At 46.7% G+C, this 19390-nt stretch overlaps 1 protein-coding gene across 1 annotated transcript; it reads right to left on the reverse strand.

The window, feature by feature from the left end:
* Positions 1 to 1123: 1123 nt before the first annotated feature.
* On the reverse strand, positions 1124 to 19048 carry klhl32 (kelch-like family member 32). The gene is made up of 11 exons (XM_036539816.1): positions 18845 to 19048; positions 17243 to 17346; positions 16690 to 16870; positions 13874 to 13981; positions 12645 to 12743; positions 10496 to 10711; positions 7660 to 8386; positions 7230 to 7288; positions 3871 to 4063; positions 3268 to 3362; positions 1124 to 2782 (listed from the first exon to the last, which is right to left on the reverse strand). The coding sequence occupies exons 2-11, from the start codon at positions 17263 to 17265 to the stop codon at positions 2621 to 2623; spliced, it is 1863 nt and encodes a 620-aa protein (XP_036395709.1). The 5' UTR covers positions 17266 to 17346; positions 18845 to 19048; the 3' UTR covers positions 1124 to 2620.
* Between the last annotated feature and the right edge of the window lie 342 nt (positions 19049 to 19390).

A 19390-nucleotide genomic window follows, 5' to 3' on the forward strand; every position in this document is an offset into this window, starting at 1 on the left:
TCTTTGATTGTGTCCTCTTGATAGAAATGTGTGCAAACTCGTTCATCAATGTCTGACACTCTTGCTTCAGATTCAAATCAAAGATGAGAGCCTGCTGTCTGCAAAAAATAACAACACCAAGCAGAGGTTTACACATTTCTATTTTTATCTCTCGCTTCTTTATAACTCATTTCTGTGTCTTGATTATGGTGATGGCAGCATCAGGTGAGAATAGCAAGAGTGGAACAGCTAACAATGGGCGTACCTTTTCTGCACATCGGCATACCTGCTATTTATGGAGGCTGAGTAAATGGCCAAAATCAGGTATAAAGGGAGCTGAATGTGCTGTTATCAGTGAGGCTTGGTGGATCAGGAAACAATGTCAAACCGATCAATAAAAGCGAGAGCTGTGTGCCTAGCCATTGACAGTGAGATGTCACTGCCCAACAGTGGTTCTGTTGTAATTAACTACCTACTGGCTGCTCTGGTGTTTGTGAAATGAATGATCAGCAGCATTGCTTTTTACCCATTGTTTTCGAACGTGTCAATGTTAATGATGTTGTTGTATGTCTCCACAATGTGTTCTGAATGTGTGCTCTGTTTTTGCTTTTTTTTGCTGTTCAGCTGGGTTTACCATTAGTTCAGCCAGGTCATTCGGTGTACGCCCCAGGGCTGGGGTGTATCAAATGCGAAATCCGCCTACTCAGAGTATGCCAGTGTGCAAAGAAAGTGCACTCCTTCACCTGGAAGAAACGAATAATAACAGGCCTCTGAAGAATCTGTTGGGGTGGAAATTCCTTCTAATTGGCCATCCTGGAATGGAGGTCAAAAAGGTGGGTGGGGCTGTATGCAGCAGGCTAGTCACAGGTACTGTAACCATCTAACTGACAGTCAGTAACTTCTAAACCGCAGTCTCCCCGATTTTTACTGCTCTCGGCCTCAGTATGATTCTCCTTATCCTAAGGATGTGAAACCAGAAAGGTGTCAATTTCACACAAACCGCTGTCCTGCAGTATGATGCTCTCTGGCTTAATGCACACCTGGGACAGAAAGCTTGTGAAGACTGTCTCCTCATTCTTTAACACAAACAATAAGACTTGCCTTTTGCTTTTCTGGAAAAAGGACAGCATTTACAGAATGGCATTCATCACAGTCAGTAAAGTCCTCCTTCATATTCAGATTAGAGCCTTCTGCGCATTCAGGCCACAGACAGCAAGCTCAGACCGGCACATGTCCATACAGTCGCTGGGAACGGAAAGATGAGCAAATGTACTGGAGACTCTTACGCTGTGTTCTCACTGGCAACATCCAGACAAGCCTGGTCCTGTACCACGTCTGCTACTCAGAATGGCTGTTTGCCATTCCGTGTTTATGTTGAATTTCCATAGGTTCACCCCAACCTGGATTTTTTCATTGATTTCCTCTTGGTAAACTGTCCCTCATTCCACTCCTACATGAAAGCTGTCAATACAGCCAGACAGAAAAGTGATAATGATTTTCATTTTTTGAAATGAAAAACAAAAAAATATGGAGGCTGAGGGGAAAAATGATTACGCTATTGTCTCTATTGTCTATTGCACTTTGCTGCCATACTTGAGAATAGTTATTATCTAGTTAAGCAGGGGGCAACATCACATAATTTGCATTTGAGTGCAGCTTGAAGTGAAAGTTTCTTGCAGAAACACAGAAATTTGTTTCTTTGCACCACAAAAAAAACATGGCAACTTCCATCCTGCCTGTTCTGGCCATATTGAGCATCTGATTGAAAGAGGAGCTGCAGAGAGCGATCCTGGCCAGAAAGTTGATGTAAATGCTAACACAGCCAGGGCTATGCTGAGGTAAAGAGCACAGTGGGATAGTGGTGACATGGCAGACCCACCATGAGCCAGAGGTCAACATCTTCAGTCACAGTCTCAGCCAGGAGGCGCATTCTTTCACCTCGCCACAAGGTAATTGCACTTGGCTCCATCCACATCAGAGGGGTGCAGTAACAGCGTTTCACCACTAGAGGAGTCAAAGAGGAGAGGGTCCGCAATCTCAGGTTGCACTTGTTAGTGTTAGGTCACTTGTGAAGTCAATAGATTGTGACATCACCCTCCAGCTTTAACAAGCAGCTCGGCATGGATTGGGGTCCTGGAAAACCACAGCTTCTCCTGGTCAGAGTGGGATGCCTGGCAGGTGAGTGGGGAACTGAGTGGCACAAATAAGCAGCCTCCTGTCATTGCCCCACTCTACACAGAAATGTCTTTGTAACCCCTTGTAACCCTCTATGATGCTGTTGAAGACTCTGGTGCACACTCATGTAGCCCTTGTTCTGAGCTCTGCTCCTTGCTCTCGGCTGTTGTGTTGTAGTCATGTTGTCATGTCAGGATGGCCATGTAAACATCATTCATACCGTCAGGGCCCGGGGGCCCTGACCCCAGGTCCAGCCCCCTCCCCCCCAGTGACGTGAATGTGGAGAGTTTGCGGGCATCCTGCCAGTGTCCATCCTCGTCTGCTCAGGCTCAGCCCTGATGCCTCCTGGGAGATGTAGTTCTCTTTAGGATGTGATACTCAGGCACAGCAAATTCTGGGCCTTGAGACTGTGTATAAGCATGTGAGAGAGACAGAGGGAGAGAGAAAACAAATGTCTGTTTGGCTGTTACACAGCTCCAATCCTGTGATGGGGAACTTGCAGTGTCTGTAGGTTGGGGCAGGTGAAGTATGGGGCAGGCAGAAAACATGCTGCGATTCCGTTGGAAGCGAACGGGAGCGTTGGGCCGTAGAAGACTTCCTCCTTCCCCTCTGTGCTAACATCCAGAACCTGAGCAGAAGAAAGTAATGCTATGTCACCTGACAAAATACCATAACATGCTAAGTGGACACTAAGTCAAGTAAAAGGGGGTAAGCAGTCTTTATGTGCTACAAATGGTGTTATAAAACATGTTATGAAATCTGTTTTTTAATTATTTTACATAAATCACAAGAAAATTACAAAATATACCATAATAAAGGATGTATGAGATGTACCTCAGAATAGGTCTGCACAAATTACTGTAGTCCTAGCTATTGTTCCATTGGTGGCACCTGTCTTCATTGACTGTTACAATATTAACAGCTCTAATTACTAATTTATGTCTTATTTTCTGCTTTAGTTTTGGAAAGAGTGCCACCAATTGAAGACAGTGATCATTAATATTTTCCATTTTATGTTTAATATGTTTTTAATTAATTTTATGTGTCATTGTGTCATAGCAGATAGCTGCTTTTGGGTAATGTTTTAAATGAAAAGTCCCTTGGTGAACTCACCTGAATACATGCCAGAGGCTCATTAGTCCAGATGGAATATCCACCAACAACGTAAATTCTGTCACTGTGGACGGCCACGCCCGATTCGTTCTGCCCTGAAGGACAGAAGATTGTGCGATTCAGTTTTTCTCAAGTGCAGGGTTGTGTGTTTCAGTTTACAGTGAAGGAGAGAAGAGGCTGGGTTGCCTGTGCAAGTCAATCTGAGACTCGTCCTCTTGAAGGGGTCAGTCTGAAATTCGCCTGTGCAAGGAGTTTCTCTGAGACTTGTCTGTGTGAGAGGGTCAGTCTAAGACTTGATTGTGTGAAGAACAGTCTGAGATTCCCCTGTTTTTTCCAGTTTAACCCTAACCCTAACCCTGACCCTAACCCTAACCCAAACCCTAACCCTAACCCTGTTTGAAGGGCCAGTTTGTGACACGTCTGCAGGAGGACTGAGTCTGAGACTTGGTTGTTTATGGACTCATTCTGAGACTCACCTGTTTGAGGGGTCAGTCTGAGGGGTCTGTTCGAGACTTGTCTGTATTGAGTGTTCCGTCTGAGACTTGTCTGTATGAGCAGTCAGTCTGAGACTCGCCTACTTGAGCAGTTAGTCTGACAACTCGCCTGTGAGAAGGCTGAAGGTACAGCGCGTCCACTGGTCTAAGTCGATGTTGTACGAGTCGATGTGCCGGACCAGGATTCGATCGTTGTTGTAGTCCAGGTCATTACCGCCCAGCACATAGAGCTGTCTCCGTACGGCTGCCATCACATGGTAAACTCTCCTCTGCAGCATCGGACAGCGAGAAAGCCACTCATTCTGTGAGAGAGAGATGGCAGGGAATATTTTAGCAGATTACTGTAACGGTAGTTAACACGTGTTTAGTACTCAGTGATGTCTATACAGCGAAGGATGAATATTGGGACGGCAGGTATGTCCTCCACCGGTGTATGGGTTGGTGCTGCGTACCTCATACCTATTCATTTACACTATTACATTATTTTCAATTAGCAGACACTGTTATCCAGAGCAACTTAAATAGCTTACAATTTCACCCATTTATACAGCTGGATATTTACTGAGGAAATTCTGGGTTAAGTACCTTGCCCAAGGGCACAACAGCAGCACCCAGGTGTGGAATCAAACCAGCAACCTTTTGGTTATGATCCCTGCTTGTTACCATTACACCACAGTGCTGCCTATACAGTAACAAGCACTCCCTTTCTATGATTTCCTACAGAAATAACTACACTAACCGTGAAGTCTGAATTCTTACAATCACTTTCTGAATACCTGAATACACTAATTTCAGATACAATAGCATATGGCCACATAATACATGCCCAGACTTGGTTTGTCCCATTTAATCATTCCATACCCCTAATTACCCCTCTCACCATTATTCCCTTCTACATTCACCTAATAGCAACATCTGCTCATTGTAGCCAGTTGTAAGTGAGTAAGACAACATTGACACCCTGCCAATGTGGGCACAGCCTGTCTCATAGTAACTGATCCAAAATCATGCAATTTTTCACTAAGTGGCTGGGGTTAGAATGGGAGTTGGATAAGCTGATCTTGAATCTGTTGTGAAGGGCTGAAAGTACCCGGAGCCACTCTGCTTCCAAACGTTGCAACGTTTAGAACCAATAAGCATGTTCACACATATCGTTTCTGCCAATAGGACACGTCAAAAAAGATGGCTGCAATTGCCGTACATGAATAATAGATCTTATACCCTGGCACCTTTCGGCATTTGAGACTTGGATGTGACAAATAAAGCTTCAGAAACCACATTCTCTTCAGATGGTAAGATGAAAACAACACAGGTCCAAGTTACATTAAATAATTGCTTTGGGATAGTTAGTGCCGGTTCAGTTTATGCGGCCATATACGGCATCATGGTCATAATTCTTTAGTGTGACTCGTATTCATTTTGATCAATCAATAAGTTTGTGACAAACCTATTTTGCCGACTTCTTGAGAATATCTGCTTTGCACAAGTGAGGAAGCTGGCATTTTTGTAAGCTGAAAGTGTTTTTGTGAAGATACTTTATCCATTTAATACTGCTCTCTCATTTCTGCTGAAGTATTTGTCCTTCATACATTATGTATTCCATCACTCTCAATAGAGAGGGAAGGAGAGAGAGAGAGAGAGAGAGAGAGAGAGAGAGAATGTGTGTATGTGGCATATGTATATCAGTGTGAGTGTGCTTTGCTGTATAGGCACACTATGAAGGCCAGTGTGTGTTTGTATTGTGGGTGTGTGTTTATGTATTAGACAATTATTTCGGGGGTTGAGCCGATGGGTGGCCATCTGTTTGTGCAGTGTTGGGTAGGGATGTAGACGGGGCGCTGGGGGGAGGGGGGGGGGGGGTTGTCCTGCCAGGTGAACAGAGTGACACTGTGAATACTAATGAGTTTCTTTCTGTCTGTCTCTCTGCGGAGGGATAGAGTGTGTATTCTTATGCGTGTCCCCCAAAGCGGTTCAGTCTGTTTTTGTTTCAACTTCCCAACATTCCAGATGGGACATTTTGGATTGTTTCGTAAGTCAGGGTTGGCTAGCAGTGCTGGCTTCAGACTCATATGCATTATGTGTTATAGTGTGTTGTGCGATGGTTCTGCCATAGTGCGCTCTGCTTTATGCTGTGCTGTGGCATAGTGCAGTATGTCCTGTGTTGTTTGCCGTAGTGTATTTGTAGTTCTTTGTAGTGCATTACGTTGCTTTGTGTATTGTGTTGTGGTGTGTTGTACGATGCTTTGCAGTATACTGTGCTGTCTGGTGTTTTGCAATATGTTATGTTGTGGAGAGTTGTAATATGATCTGTTTTATGCTGTGGTGTACTGAGAGAGTGAGATACAATACCAGCTGACACGGGAGACTCTTTCTAAGGTCCTGTTTTTTGGTATGGGATGGAAAAACTGGGAGTGTGTCCTGGTGACTTGATTGAAACATACCCAAATTCATTTTTGATCTATGATATCTAATGACAACTGGTCTAACTTTGTTTTGTGTGCATTGTTTGGTGTTTTCTTTGTATCTGTAGTATTTTTAGGTAAAATTCTGTATGCTTGGTTTCTGTTGGATGTTTGTCCCATTTAGTGCCATGGCAAAGCAAAAATCACTTCCATACAATACATTAGTGTCGACATTGTCATCCTGATTCAATTATGATTGACTTGCTTACTTTGTAAAGTGCTGTTTGTACTAGCATAGTGTGCTCTGTGAACTTTTGTTCAAGCATTTTTCCTTACTAAAGCTCCCAGCACACAGCCAAGAAAAAAAGGCTGTTTTCTTGACATCTGTCTATTTAGATCATGATTTAGATTTTAGCTTTTTAATTTACTGCCAGGACCCATTTCTGACAGTAGCGCTTTGCTGTTGTCTTTTATCTGTGAGCCACAGCAGAACAAGCTCATCAGAACTGAACACAAATGCGATTTCCATGTGATGAGGCCTATGTCTGCAGGCTGTTCCAGCACTATGGTTCACTCACCGCTAAACAGAACAGCAGCGTATATTTAATCACAACATAAACCTCACCTCCTCCCCTTTCCTGTACCTCGCTTCAAATGCCAGATTTAGACCTGCGCTGTTGTATTATTGTATTTTCTCTCTCTCCACCTTTCTCTCCCTCTCTCTGTCTCTCAGGAACAGACACATTTATAGTACCGCCAAAGGAAAAATAAAACCATAATCACCTGTCATGTTTATATAAAAGTAATATCAGTAACACTATAGCTGAAAACACATAAGTTCACAGGTGTATATAAGCAATATATTCAGCAAAAATAACAGCAACAAAAGCCAGTTTACAATTACATAAGGAAAGAGGAAGAGGAGATTCTCTCACACTCGTTCCCTCTCCTCACCCCCCCATGTGTTCGGTCACACTTATAAACATGACACTGCATTTATGCTTTGGACTGGCACATGTAAATGTAAAAGGATATATAGAGTGTGCTTTACGAGGGCTTTACACACCTGTACAGGGTCATACACCATCAGCCGGTTCTGGTACTGGGCTGTGTTTGTGACTCCACCTGCAACCAAGGAGAATCAGTATCATGGCGTTGCTTGTCTGACCTGTTTGTGGTCCAGGACCACACCATCTCCTCTGAAAACAAGCTATTAACCTATTTCTCACCACGAACTCTCAACAGCCACTGGTCCATGCCCTGGGGCTGTCCCCCTGTTCTACGCATGGACTTGTCCATGCCTTGGTTCTGTCTTGCCCAGATCACTACTGCTCCCACCAAGGAGCCCCACTTCTTCTGCCTGACACCTTTTCCAGTCCCTGCCTCATCCACTTCTACTGACTGCCAGTTTCAGCATGAACCCAGCTAAAAACCTTTACCAGTGATTGAGAATCTATACCCTCACAGAGCTTGGGTATGTGAGTCTGAGCCTTTACCTGAGACCCAGAGCAGCCCGTCAGCCACACAGCCAGCGTGGCAGGACAGGGAGCGGTCGAAGGACTGGACGAAGGTCCACTTGTTCCTCTTGGGGCAGTAGCGCTCCACGGTGGGCAGCACCTGCCTGAGCTCGTTGCGGCCGCCCACGGCGTAGAGGTACTGGCCCAGCGCGCCCAGGACGAAGTGCTCCCGGCAGGCCTTCATGGGCGCGATCTCCGTCCAGCGGTTGGAGCGCGGGTCGTAGCGGCAGGCGGTGCGCACGGCGCAGGTGCGGCCCGTGGCGTGCTCCACCTCGCCACCGGCCACGAACAGGAAGTGGCCCATGACGGCCACACAGTGGTGGCTGCGGCCGGCGGGCATGGGCGCCAGCTCGCTCCAGTTGGACACGCCGGCGATGTGCACGTGCTCCTGCTCCACGGGGTTAAAGAAGCGCAGCTCCTGCACTCGGCACACCTCGCGCTTGCGGCCGCCGGCGATGTAGAGCGTGAGCGAGCGGAAGCGGGGCTTGGTGCGCTGCGTCTGCCGCAGCGGCTGGGCGAAGGTGGCGCGGTGGTACTCCAGCGCCTCGCTGATGAGCGCCGTGGCCGCCTCGCTCGCCTGCACCAGCGGGTGGCACTTGGCCACGCGGTGCAGCGCCGCCGCGTCCATCAGGCCGTAGCGCACGTACTGCAGCAGGTCGTCCATGCGCTGGTACCTGCAGTCGTGCTCCAGCCAGCGCACCACCAGCTGCGGAGAGAGGGGGAGTGAGGGGGAGAGAGGGGGAGAGAGGGGGAGAGAGGGAGAGAGAGAGAGAGGGAGAGAGACAGGGAGAGAGGGAGAGTGAGGGGGAGAGAGGGGGAGAGAGGGAGAGAGAGAGAGAGGGAGAGAGACAGGGAGAGAGGGGAAGTGAGGGGGAGAGAGGGAGAGAGAGAGAGAGAGAGAGAGAGACAGGGAGAGAGAGAGAGAGACAGGGAGAGAGGGAGAGAGAAAGAGAGGGAAAGACAGAGAGAGAGGGAGAGAGAAAGCAATAGAGAGAGAGAGAGGGAGAGAGAGATGTGTCCAAGGCTTCCATTCAGTTGTATCACTGCAAAGTCACACTGACAATTCTTGACATTACAGTCACATGAGAAATTTAAGTTGAAAAACTACTGCTTAGAACATGACCAAAACCTGACTAAATCATTAATGACTTCTGTCATTCAATCTGAAAATGCCTGCTGGGAAGAGGAGCATGTATAAACATACACACACCCCACATGAAGTTTCTCACTTACAAATACACTCTGTGCTTAATTTTCAGGACTTGTTTATGAATCTGATATCACGTCCCTCCAACAAATCAGTCTGACTTTACCACAACTTAATTTGCATTAGAGGTATATAAAAAACAAACACACACTCCTAATGGTCACATTACTGCCCCATTTCAAGCAAGACATCCAATCGCCTCCTCAGAATCAACATTCATCCCCTCCTTCCTCCTCTCCCTCCTCTTCCTCACACTGACAAAGAGTTACAGCAGAAAGGCCCCCATGTTTCCTCTGCTGTCAAGGTCACGCTGTGTGGGAGATCTCGCTGAGGGCAGAGAATAAATTAACTCCCCCCTCCCACCCTACAACACACACACACGCGCGCGGAAAACCGCAAGCAGAGAGAGGAGAATATGTGATTTCCTGAGCGAGGAACTCCCAACTCTTCCTGACAAAGATTGACAGGCGAGCTATATCCGTGCAATATCTGTGAGCGCACGTTCTCATTGCGGACGGCAGCGGCGGCCCCGCGCTCATCACGCTCCCGTCTGACGCCCAAATTAACCTTCTCTGCAAACTGAAGGAGGCCCAAACTCTCCTAATCAGCCCTGATTAGGGCGGCAGCGCCTGGTTAAAGGGTCACAGTAATTGTGCCATCAAAGGCCTGATTGTTTTCCATCAGACGGGGCCCTGAGTGACAGCTGGGGGACCGCGGCTCCGATGGAGCTGCCGCACGCCTAATCACACAGACTGACAGGGAGGCATGATTGGTGCAAATGAACAGTCACACCCCCCCCCCCCCCACCCCCACACCACCACCCCCCTACTTCTCTCTCGCTTTACCCACACAGACCGAGTGAGGAGCGGGCCCGGGGGTTTGATATGGTATGAGTTATGACAGCGGCGAGTATAGACCACGGACACACACACACACACATACAGGTGCTGTGACTGTACTGAGGACTGGATAGACGAAAGAGGGAGGGACGGAGGGAGAGAAACATTGGGTTGAATGAAGAAGGAAGGAATCAGAGAATAAAGACAGACAGAGAGAGAGAGAGAGACAGAGAGAGAGAGAGAGAGAAACTGGGGGAAAGGGGCGATGAATTGAACGGAACAAGAAAGTCTGGCATTGCTGTCACTGGCTTCCATCAACATGTCAACATTCTGAGGAGACTGAACAGACTCTCACGATTCAGTTCTAGATTTAATTCCTTCAGCTCTCACTGAAATCAAAATATTACTTAATGCAGGTTAAAACATATCAGGCTATATTGTGCATACGCACATTCACGGACCCTTGGTTCTTTTGTGTTTTTTCACTGAAAACAGCAGCTGAGGATGATTCATTAGAATATTGAAATGAGGTCTCGTGCTTTAACCTGCCTTCCATGAGCTACACCACTCTGAATATTAAACAAATACACACACACACACACACACACACACACATATACACAGAGAATATATACCTACACATATACAGATAGCACACTAACACAGTACATTGAATGTGTACGTCTTTACTGAGAATGCATGAATGTATGTATATGAGTGTGTGTATGTATGAATTTATGTAAGTACGTACATATGTGTGTGTGTGTACCTGCCAGATCTGCTCCTCATTGAGGGAGGTGAGACGGTCGCTCTTCAGAACCTCCCTCAGCAGGCGGTAGGGGAGCAGCAGCACCTCCTCCTGGCGGCTGTGCTGAAGTTCAGACAAGTGCTCCACCAGGAAGTCCACAACTGCGCCCTCCAGCACCGGCAGGTGGAACAGGTCGGCCAGCCGATACAGGTCAAGGTAATTAAAACTGTTCAGCTCCTGTTAACACATAACACACACAGGGTCAGTCTCTAGCACACACATGCACACAAATGCGTACACGGATTCAGAAATGATGACATCCTACACTGATGGCTTTGTTCGTGTGGCCACACACCTAACCACTACACCATCACACACCTACACACTTCACAAACTACACACTTTATCGGTGCACAGCCATACACAGAGCCACACACCTAACCAATACACAATAACACAGTCTCACACCTGACCACTGCACAGTGACACAAGCATAAGCACTGCACGGTGACACAACCACACACCTGACAACCGAGCAAACACAGATCCTAATAAGAGAATGAAGGTAACAGTTTTCTGTTTTTTTTTTTATTCCTTTTTATTAAAATGACAGTTAAGACTAACACATTTTCAGGCAGTAAGGGAGAGAAAATGAGAGACGCCAAAAATTTCCAATCAACGTTATGCTGGTTTTATTGTTATACCGGCATGCTATGGCAGAAAAATATTTAAAAGGATGGTAAGAAAGATTACTAAAAATAGTGACAGAGCGCCCTCTGCTGGCTGTGAGTCTCCAAACAGGAACTGGTGCTTACAAATACAATGGACATGCTCACAGCCCACACCCACATGAGGAGTGACCCCAGTCTGAAAACTTAAACTTTTTTTAAAAAAAATTAAATTTAACCATTTCACCGTATTTGTAACATCCACCTCTCATACACACAAACATGTATACAGGTGAACAAAGAGTGTAACCACACAGTTCTACTAATCACATCATCATTTGCACCCAGGCAAAACATTTCCAAACACTGCAGCTCCTGAATACCCACCCAAACCCTGAGCCCCACTGCAGCTCCTGAATCCCCTCCCAAACCCTGAGCCCCACTGCAGCTCCTGAATACACACCCAAACCCTGACCCCTACTGCAGCCCCTGAAGACCCATCCAAACCCTGACCCCACTGCAGCTCCTGAATACCCATCCAAACCCTGACCCCCACTGCAGCTCCTGAATACCCATCCAAACCCTGACCCCCACTGCAGCTCCTGAATACCCACCCAAACCCTGACCCCCACTGCAGCTCCTGAATACCCACCCAAACCCTGACCCCCACTGCAGCTCCTGAATACCCACCCAAACCCTGATCCCCACTGCAGCTCCTGAATACCCACCCAAACCCTGACCCCCAATGTAGCTCCTGAATACCCACCCAAACCCTGAGCCCCACTGCAGCTCCTGAATACCCACCCAAACCCTGAGCCCCAATGTAGCTCCTGAATACCCACCCAAACCCTGATCCCCAATGTAGCTCCTGAATACCCACCCAAACCCTGACCCCCACTACAGCTCCTGAATACCCATCCAAACCCTGATCCCCACTGCAGCTCCTGAATCCCCTCCCAAACCCTGACCCCCAATGTAGCTCCTGAATACCCACCCAAACCCTGATCCCCAATGTAGCTCCTGAATACCCACCCAAACCCTGATCCCCACTACAGCTCCTGAATACCCACCCAAACCCTGATCCCCACTGCAGCTCCTGAATACCCATCCAAACCCTGATCCCCAATGTAGCTCCTGAATACCCAAACTGAACATTCCTCCATTATTAGTTTAAATGTACAGTTGTGAGCATGTCTTTTTGTCTAACCTGAATTAATTATGCAAGTGGGTTTAGGTGTTTATTTAATTTGTATTTGATACATAGATGTGTACAGATGTTTATTTAATCTGGATTAATCATACAGGTGAATGCATTTATTTAACTTGGATCATAGATGTGTGTCTTTCTTATATAATATATGCTACTGTTTTAACATTTGCCACATACCTTGGTCTACAGGTGTGTACCAATCACTTATATATGCTGTAAAGGCATAAATATGTACTTCTTACCTGTGTCAGCAGTACATGAGTGAACTGGTGTGCACTCTTGTGTCTCTCACCTGAATGAGGTAGTGTGAGCAGAGGCTAAGAAGCTCCAGCAGCTGCAGGTGACTTCCTGCTGACAGGACATCCTGGATCACACCTGGCTCCAGCATGATCTGAGGAGATGCACCTGCGTGAGAACATCTGTACCTGTCTGTACCTTTCTCCCTGACCTACACCTCTACATGCCTGCGTATACCTGTCTGTACCTTTATCCCTGACCTACACCTCTACATGCCTGCATATACCTGTCTGTACCTTTCTCCCTGACCTACACCTCTACATGCCTGCATATACCTGTCTGTACCTTTCTCCCTGACCTACACCTCTACATGCCTGCATATACCTGTCTGTACCTTTCTTCCTGACCTACACCTCTACATGCCTGCATATACCTGTCTGTACCTTTCTCCCTGACCTACACCTATACATGCCTGCATACACCTGTCTGTACCTTTCTCCCCGACCTTCGCCTATACATGCCTGCATATACCTGTCTGTAACAGTCACATATCAAACTGTATCAAACCTGCCACACCCTCTGTCATCTGTGTACACCTGTCTGTGCCTGTCCACATCTCCTGACTTGACAGTCTGCATGAATAGTAACAGGTTTTATCAAAAAAAACATTGGAGTAACACTAATGAGTGTTTCTGTGTGTGTGTGTGTGTGTGTGTGTGTGTGTGAGAGAGAGAGAGAGAAAGAGAGAAAGAGAGAAAGAGAATAGTACTACTCAGGCCCGGCGGCAGGAGAAAATACAGAGGGGTGCAATTTTAATCTACTGGGGGGTACAAGCAGACCCATAGCGCCAGGCCTGGTACTACCATTAGCAGTGTGTAGCAGTATATATGTGTATTAGTGAATGTGTGAGAAGTAGGTCTTCCTCTTTCTTCTTTGACTTGCTTGTAGTTGGTTATGTCATACTGATCCCCACACACTGTGTGGAGATGAATCTACTGTTTATGTGGGGCAGACATTTATGGACTGCCAGCCCCACTCTGACCTACATACACAATCTCACATCTTTTCCATATTAGTGATCTCTGACTGCTATCAGTCTGACCAAATAGGCTGGGATAAGTTACATCCAACAGTACAGAGCAGTGGTCACAACAGCAATGTGCAGCAAGGGTTTGAGAAGCAGCGTGGAGCAGTGGTGAGGACAACAGCATATTAGAAGGTGTATTTGTGGTTGTACGTTTCAGGTCTGAGTGAAGGTGTATGTGTATTAAGTGTGAGACTGACCTGCCCAGTGTAGGCAAAGTCCAGTGCTTGCTTCAGGCCCACACTGGTTACTCCCTGAAGGGTCACCTCCTCGGCTTCACTCTCCACCATACACAGACTGAACATGGCCTGGAAACACACACCACTCTGAGACAAGCACACTTACAGCTCCGCACCTATGTACACACACCTGGGCCATTCAATCTTAGGAAAGATCTGAACTCTCCGTGTTCCTCTGCACTCACTATTGCACACGCACGCGCGCACACACACACACACACACACACACACACACACACACAAACTGACACTACTGTGCACATACAGTACACTCACTCAGATGCACGCACACAAACCCTGACCTCAACGCTGCATACACACATAAACATGTGTGCAAAAAAAGTGACCTCCCAAGCATACACACACACACACACACACAAACTGATACTACTGTGCACATACAATACAATCATACAGATGTACACATTACAAAAACTGAGGTCATCATTGCATACACATACAGGCAAACACACACGCAGAAAATCTCACCTCCCAACCACACACACACACACACACACACACATTCATACACATGCAGCTCAGTTACAGCCACAAAGGAACCAGACTGAGCAGGTCACACTGGGCTTCCAACTGGGCGAATGCACTGATCAAAGCCATTGATTTGTCTCACACAGTTAGGATATGGCAGCAGTATTGATTACAGCTAGAGGTGCATGGGAGGCAGATGGGTGATGGACAGTTACTCTTTAATGTACAAGAAAACTAAGCTGAAATGAAATCCAAATTTTCACCTTTTTTCTGAGCAGCCTCAAATGTTCACCCACACTTCGGCATGACTATGAGCTGCCGAGCCGCTGAGTCATTATTGCTTTAATTGTACCTTCTATTCTCAGTTAAATGGCTTTTAATGAGACACAGAAACAAGTTGAAAAACAAACTGAGAGATGTTGTTACAACCAGTGTCTGAGAATTCAGCCTCAGAGTTTCAGTATTTCTCTGTTTCCATCAGAAGTCCCTTGTAATGCGTTTTCATTGGACAAAAAAATCATTGAGAACAAAGAAGAGGAGACCACTCCACAGGAGAATACACAGCATTCACAGTCACCGCTTCTATTTTCAGGGCAGAGAGCACACCGGGCCGAGTTGGGCGCCTGTAAGTGTGCTGCCTCATTAGCACAAGCCCCATTGACGCTGCACTAATTAAAAGCCTCCCGGTCGCGTGAATACACACGACCGCACAACCTATAGGGTGACAACCCTCTCCGCGGAAGGTCACAGGGGCCAGTGGGATAAAAAAGACTTCTGGTTTCAATCACCTGTTTGATGATCTTTGACCCTGAGGTGATCCTGAAGGGATATGCTGTGACAGTTGGCTCCCTTTAATCTCACCTAATGTAGATGAGGCAGTGGTATATAATGGTAGGCAGAGTGGGTGCAATGTGTACATTTAAACATTTTATGTGTGTATATATATATATATATATACACACACACACACACACACACACACACACTATATGGACAAAAGCATTCGGACGCCTGACCATTACATTGTAATGACATTGTATTCAAATACATATACTTTAATATGGAGCTATAACAGCTTCCACTCTTCTTGGAAGGCTTTCCACAAGATTTTGGAGTGTTTCTGTGGGAATTTGTGCCCATTCATTCTGTAGAGCATTTATGAGGTCAGGCACTGATGTTGGACGAGAAGGCCAGGCTCGCAATCTCCGTTCCAGTTCATCCCAAAGGTGCTCGATGGGGTTGAGGTCAGGGCTCTGTGCAGGCCAGTCAAGTTCTTCCACACCGAACTCATCAAACCATGTCTTTATAGTCCTTGCTTTGTGCACTGGGGCACAGTCATGTTGGAATAGGAAAGGGCCTTCCCCTGAAGCATTAAGATTGCCCTTCACTGGAGATAAGGGGCCTAGCCCAAATCCTGAAAAACAGGTGTGGCCAAATACTTTTGTCCATTCAGTGTATATATATGCATGCCCTACATTTTACTTGCATGTATAAATACTTGGATGGATCGATAGATAGATAGATAGTCACAGGTGGATAAGGACAGAGCAAGTGGTGAAAACATATTAAATGATATTTAAATGTCACAAATTCAGTTGTCCTTTAACTGAGCATTAATCCTATAACGATCTCCAATATAAAATTATTTAAAAATCTTATGAATAGCCAGCCCTGATTTTTGCACTGCAAAACCAGACATTTCCCAGGTCAGTGCAGTTATGCAACTGTAAGATCTTGGCGCTCTGCCCAAGTGCTCTAGTCCAGTACAAACAGAAGACATCTCCCGCTCCATTAGAATGCCCTAAAATTAATGAAAATAACTACATCCCCTGCAGTCCGCCTACACTTCTCAAAGCAGCCAGAGAAGACAGACCAGGGCAGGACCGAGACTGTAATCCAGAGGAGAGAAAGACTGGAGGAAGTGTGAGGGACTGGGGAGAAGACATGCATGCTCTGCTAGGAGAGAAAGTTAGGAATCCCTGCACTGCTTGGAGCAATCCCCTCTGATTTTCAACAAGGGATTAACTCCACCCCAGTTATCTCCTGAGCCCCTAACAGAATCTCATCAGGGTTTATCAGACACATCTACGGAGTCCCGTACTGCTCACTGCTGTCTTTAGCCCTGCATCAGCTGACAGACTTGTTTATCTCTGCTAACTGCCATCCGTATCATCTGACTGAGACACATATATATCTACTAAGAGCTCTATCTGCTGACTGCTGTGTGTATCTGCTCGAGCAGTGTGAATGCTGCCGACCATGTGAGCGATGTCAGGACCCAGACTCACCCGGAAGTAATCACTGCAAGCCGCCAGGACAGCCTTGTGGGCGTGGAATTTCTGTTCCCCGGCAACCAGAATGACATCACAGAGGAGGCCCTCTTTCCTCTGCTGGTTGAGGGCAGAAAGAACGGAATCCTGGTGAGATTTGGACTGACACAACCGCTGTCCTGTCAGCATATCCTGAGCACTGAGGGAGAGAGGGAGAAAAGGGAGAGAGAAAGAAAGGGAAAGAGGGAGAGAAAGAGAGAATCCATCTGTCAGTCAGTCAGTTCGTTGGGCTCCAGACCTCGGGAGGAGAAAAGCAACAGGGATTAAGGCTGAGCTGTGGAGCCTTACATTTGACGTGGGAATAATCCTCCTGAGTACAGCAAGAAGCACCCCGCACCCCACACAAACCCTGCCAATTACCTCAGTTACCCCGTGTGGCTGTATACCTGTATACGCGGGCACGAACCAAAAGGTTTATAATCCCCAAAAAGACAGGACGCTTACAGAGTTCAGACAACCAGGTGCATGACAGATGACACCTGAGACGGAGCAATTGGGTGAGGGGTGGTACCTGAGGCTAAGCTCCGAGGGCATGCTCTTGTGGGGTGATGCCGGGGGAGGGGCTCGTCAGCTGCGTTTCCTAGGTGCTGTGGTGACCTCAGGGTGCGCAACTGCCTGCAGAAGCAGACGTCTGAGACAGCGTGCATTCAGACACTATTCACCCAGATACACAGAACATACTCAGACATCGCTCACCAAGATACACAGAGCATAATCACACTACTTGCCCGGATACAGTGAGGATACTCACACTACTCTCCCGGTATGCTCCCAATGGTGCATACTCCAGACACTACTCTCTCTCACACACAGATCATGCTCACACTACTCTGCCAGATACACAGACAACATTCAGAGCCTTCTTACTCAGATACAGTGCATGCTCCAGATACACAGACCACATTCAGACACTATTCACCCAAATACAAAGAGCATGCACACAGTACTTTCCCAGATACACAGAGCATACTCATACAACTCCCCCAGACACACAGAGCATACGCGCATTGCTCTCCCAGATTCAGAGGTGCACAGAGCATGGTCAAACTATCCCACCCAGGCAGACAGAGCATACTCACAATACTTGCCCAGATATGAAGAGAATACTCACACTACTCTCCGAGATACACAGAGCATACTCACACTGCTCTCCCAGACACAGTCTGAGGGTTACCAGATAGAGGATTCATTTGAATGTAATGTCCTTCTCCACCCTGTGTTGTTCAGGGAGCTATTGATCTCATTACAGAGTGACCTTCAGATGCAGACAGCAAACCACAGACACTGGTTGAGAGAGAGAGGCCGGGCTGGCACTGCAGAGCAGGAACTGCTGGAAAAACTCCTCAGTATTCAGCCACTGACGGCTCTGTGCACGTGACTAATGCAGTTATTTTACTTATATTCAAAAACTCCAGTAATTTCGGGCATAAGAATATCTGCACATAGTATCAGCCGAGCAATCATGAACCCCTAATCGCCCATGTCCTTACCTGCTGCTAGTGTCCATGTTCTTAGCCAAACAGAAAGCTGTCCTAGATCCTTTAGTCCATTTTACATTGACCATTTTGTCCTATCAATTAAAACTTATGTCACCTTACACACCAGTGTGCAATTGTCCACCTTAGTTTTAAACGGTGTTATAACAGCCAGTAGGGCTGTGCCTCTTGGACGTACTTGACGGGCTCGTTATTATTAAAAAGTGACATTCTGCTTGGCACCCACTGAATGAATTCTGAAACTCTGAATATACCTTTTTTAAACATCGTTGCTTTGCGTGTCGAACTGCGTGCAGGATAGGAACTCGTGCTCAGACCTCTCTCTTCACAACAGCCTCCAGCAGACTGAATCTCCTAACTATCACTTTTAAATCTTAGCTGCTGTCAAGCGTTTCCTAGCAACAGGGCAGCTCAGCTACGGTGTATTTAGAGATAAACCCCCAGCTTCACCAACAAGGTCCTCGCCGCGTCAGACTTGTCAACATCCTGCGCTAGATCCCTCTCTGACCCTAGATGTCTCGTTCAACCGGGTCAGTAACAAGCTGTCTGTCATCAATCTCTCGCATGTTCCCTCTCATATCCAAGCCAACATCATGTGAAAAATGGTGTATACGCACCTCATACGGTACTAACTGAGTTGTTTTTTTTTCCTTTCCTGGTTATAGAGAAAACGGCTCTCGTTACTTGTACATCCGAAATTTAGGAAGACGATAGCAGGAATGTGAGAGCTGGAGGGTCGCGGGAGAGGCTGCGCTCTTTGTGACAGCGGTGTAGCAGCGCAGCGTACGGTTACATAGTAATCGCTAAAATTGTCACATCCAAACTCCGCCTTTCTTCACCGGTCACATGCAGTTCTTCATGCGGGACTCAGCGCCACCTAGCGACTGTCTTCTAAGCATGTCCTCGCGTAATTCATTTCAAGTTTAATTCGACATATTTGCCCCCCCGTTTTAAACAATAAATGCCGTAATGCACCAAACAGAAAACAGAACAAAATTTTGAAAAAAAAAATATTGCCTATATTAGAAAGTGATTGAATAGCAGGGCACGGGCTGAGCGTGGTCAAACCAACCAATCAAATAATGTCACCATATGTATACTTTAGACTGTAAAAATCTCAGTTTGTACAAAAGATGGGAGTGCTTGGGGTCGAGATGGGAAGG

This window comes from Megalops cyprinoides, chromosome 10 (genome assembly GCF_013368585.1).
Source record: "Megalops cyprinoides isolate fMegCyp1 chromosome 10, fMegCyp1.pri, whole genome shotgun sequence".
NCBI lineage: Eukaryota > Metazoa > Chordata > Actinopteri > Elopiformes > Megalopidae > Megalops > Megalops cyprinoides.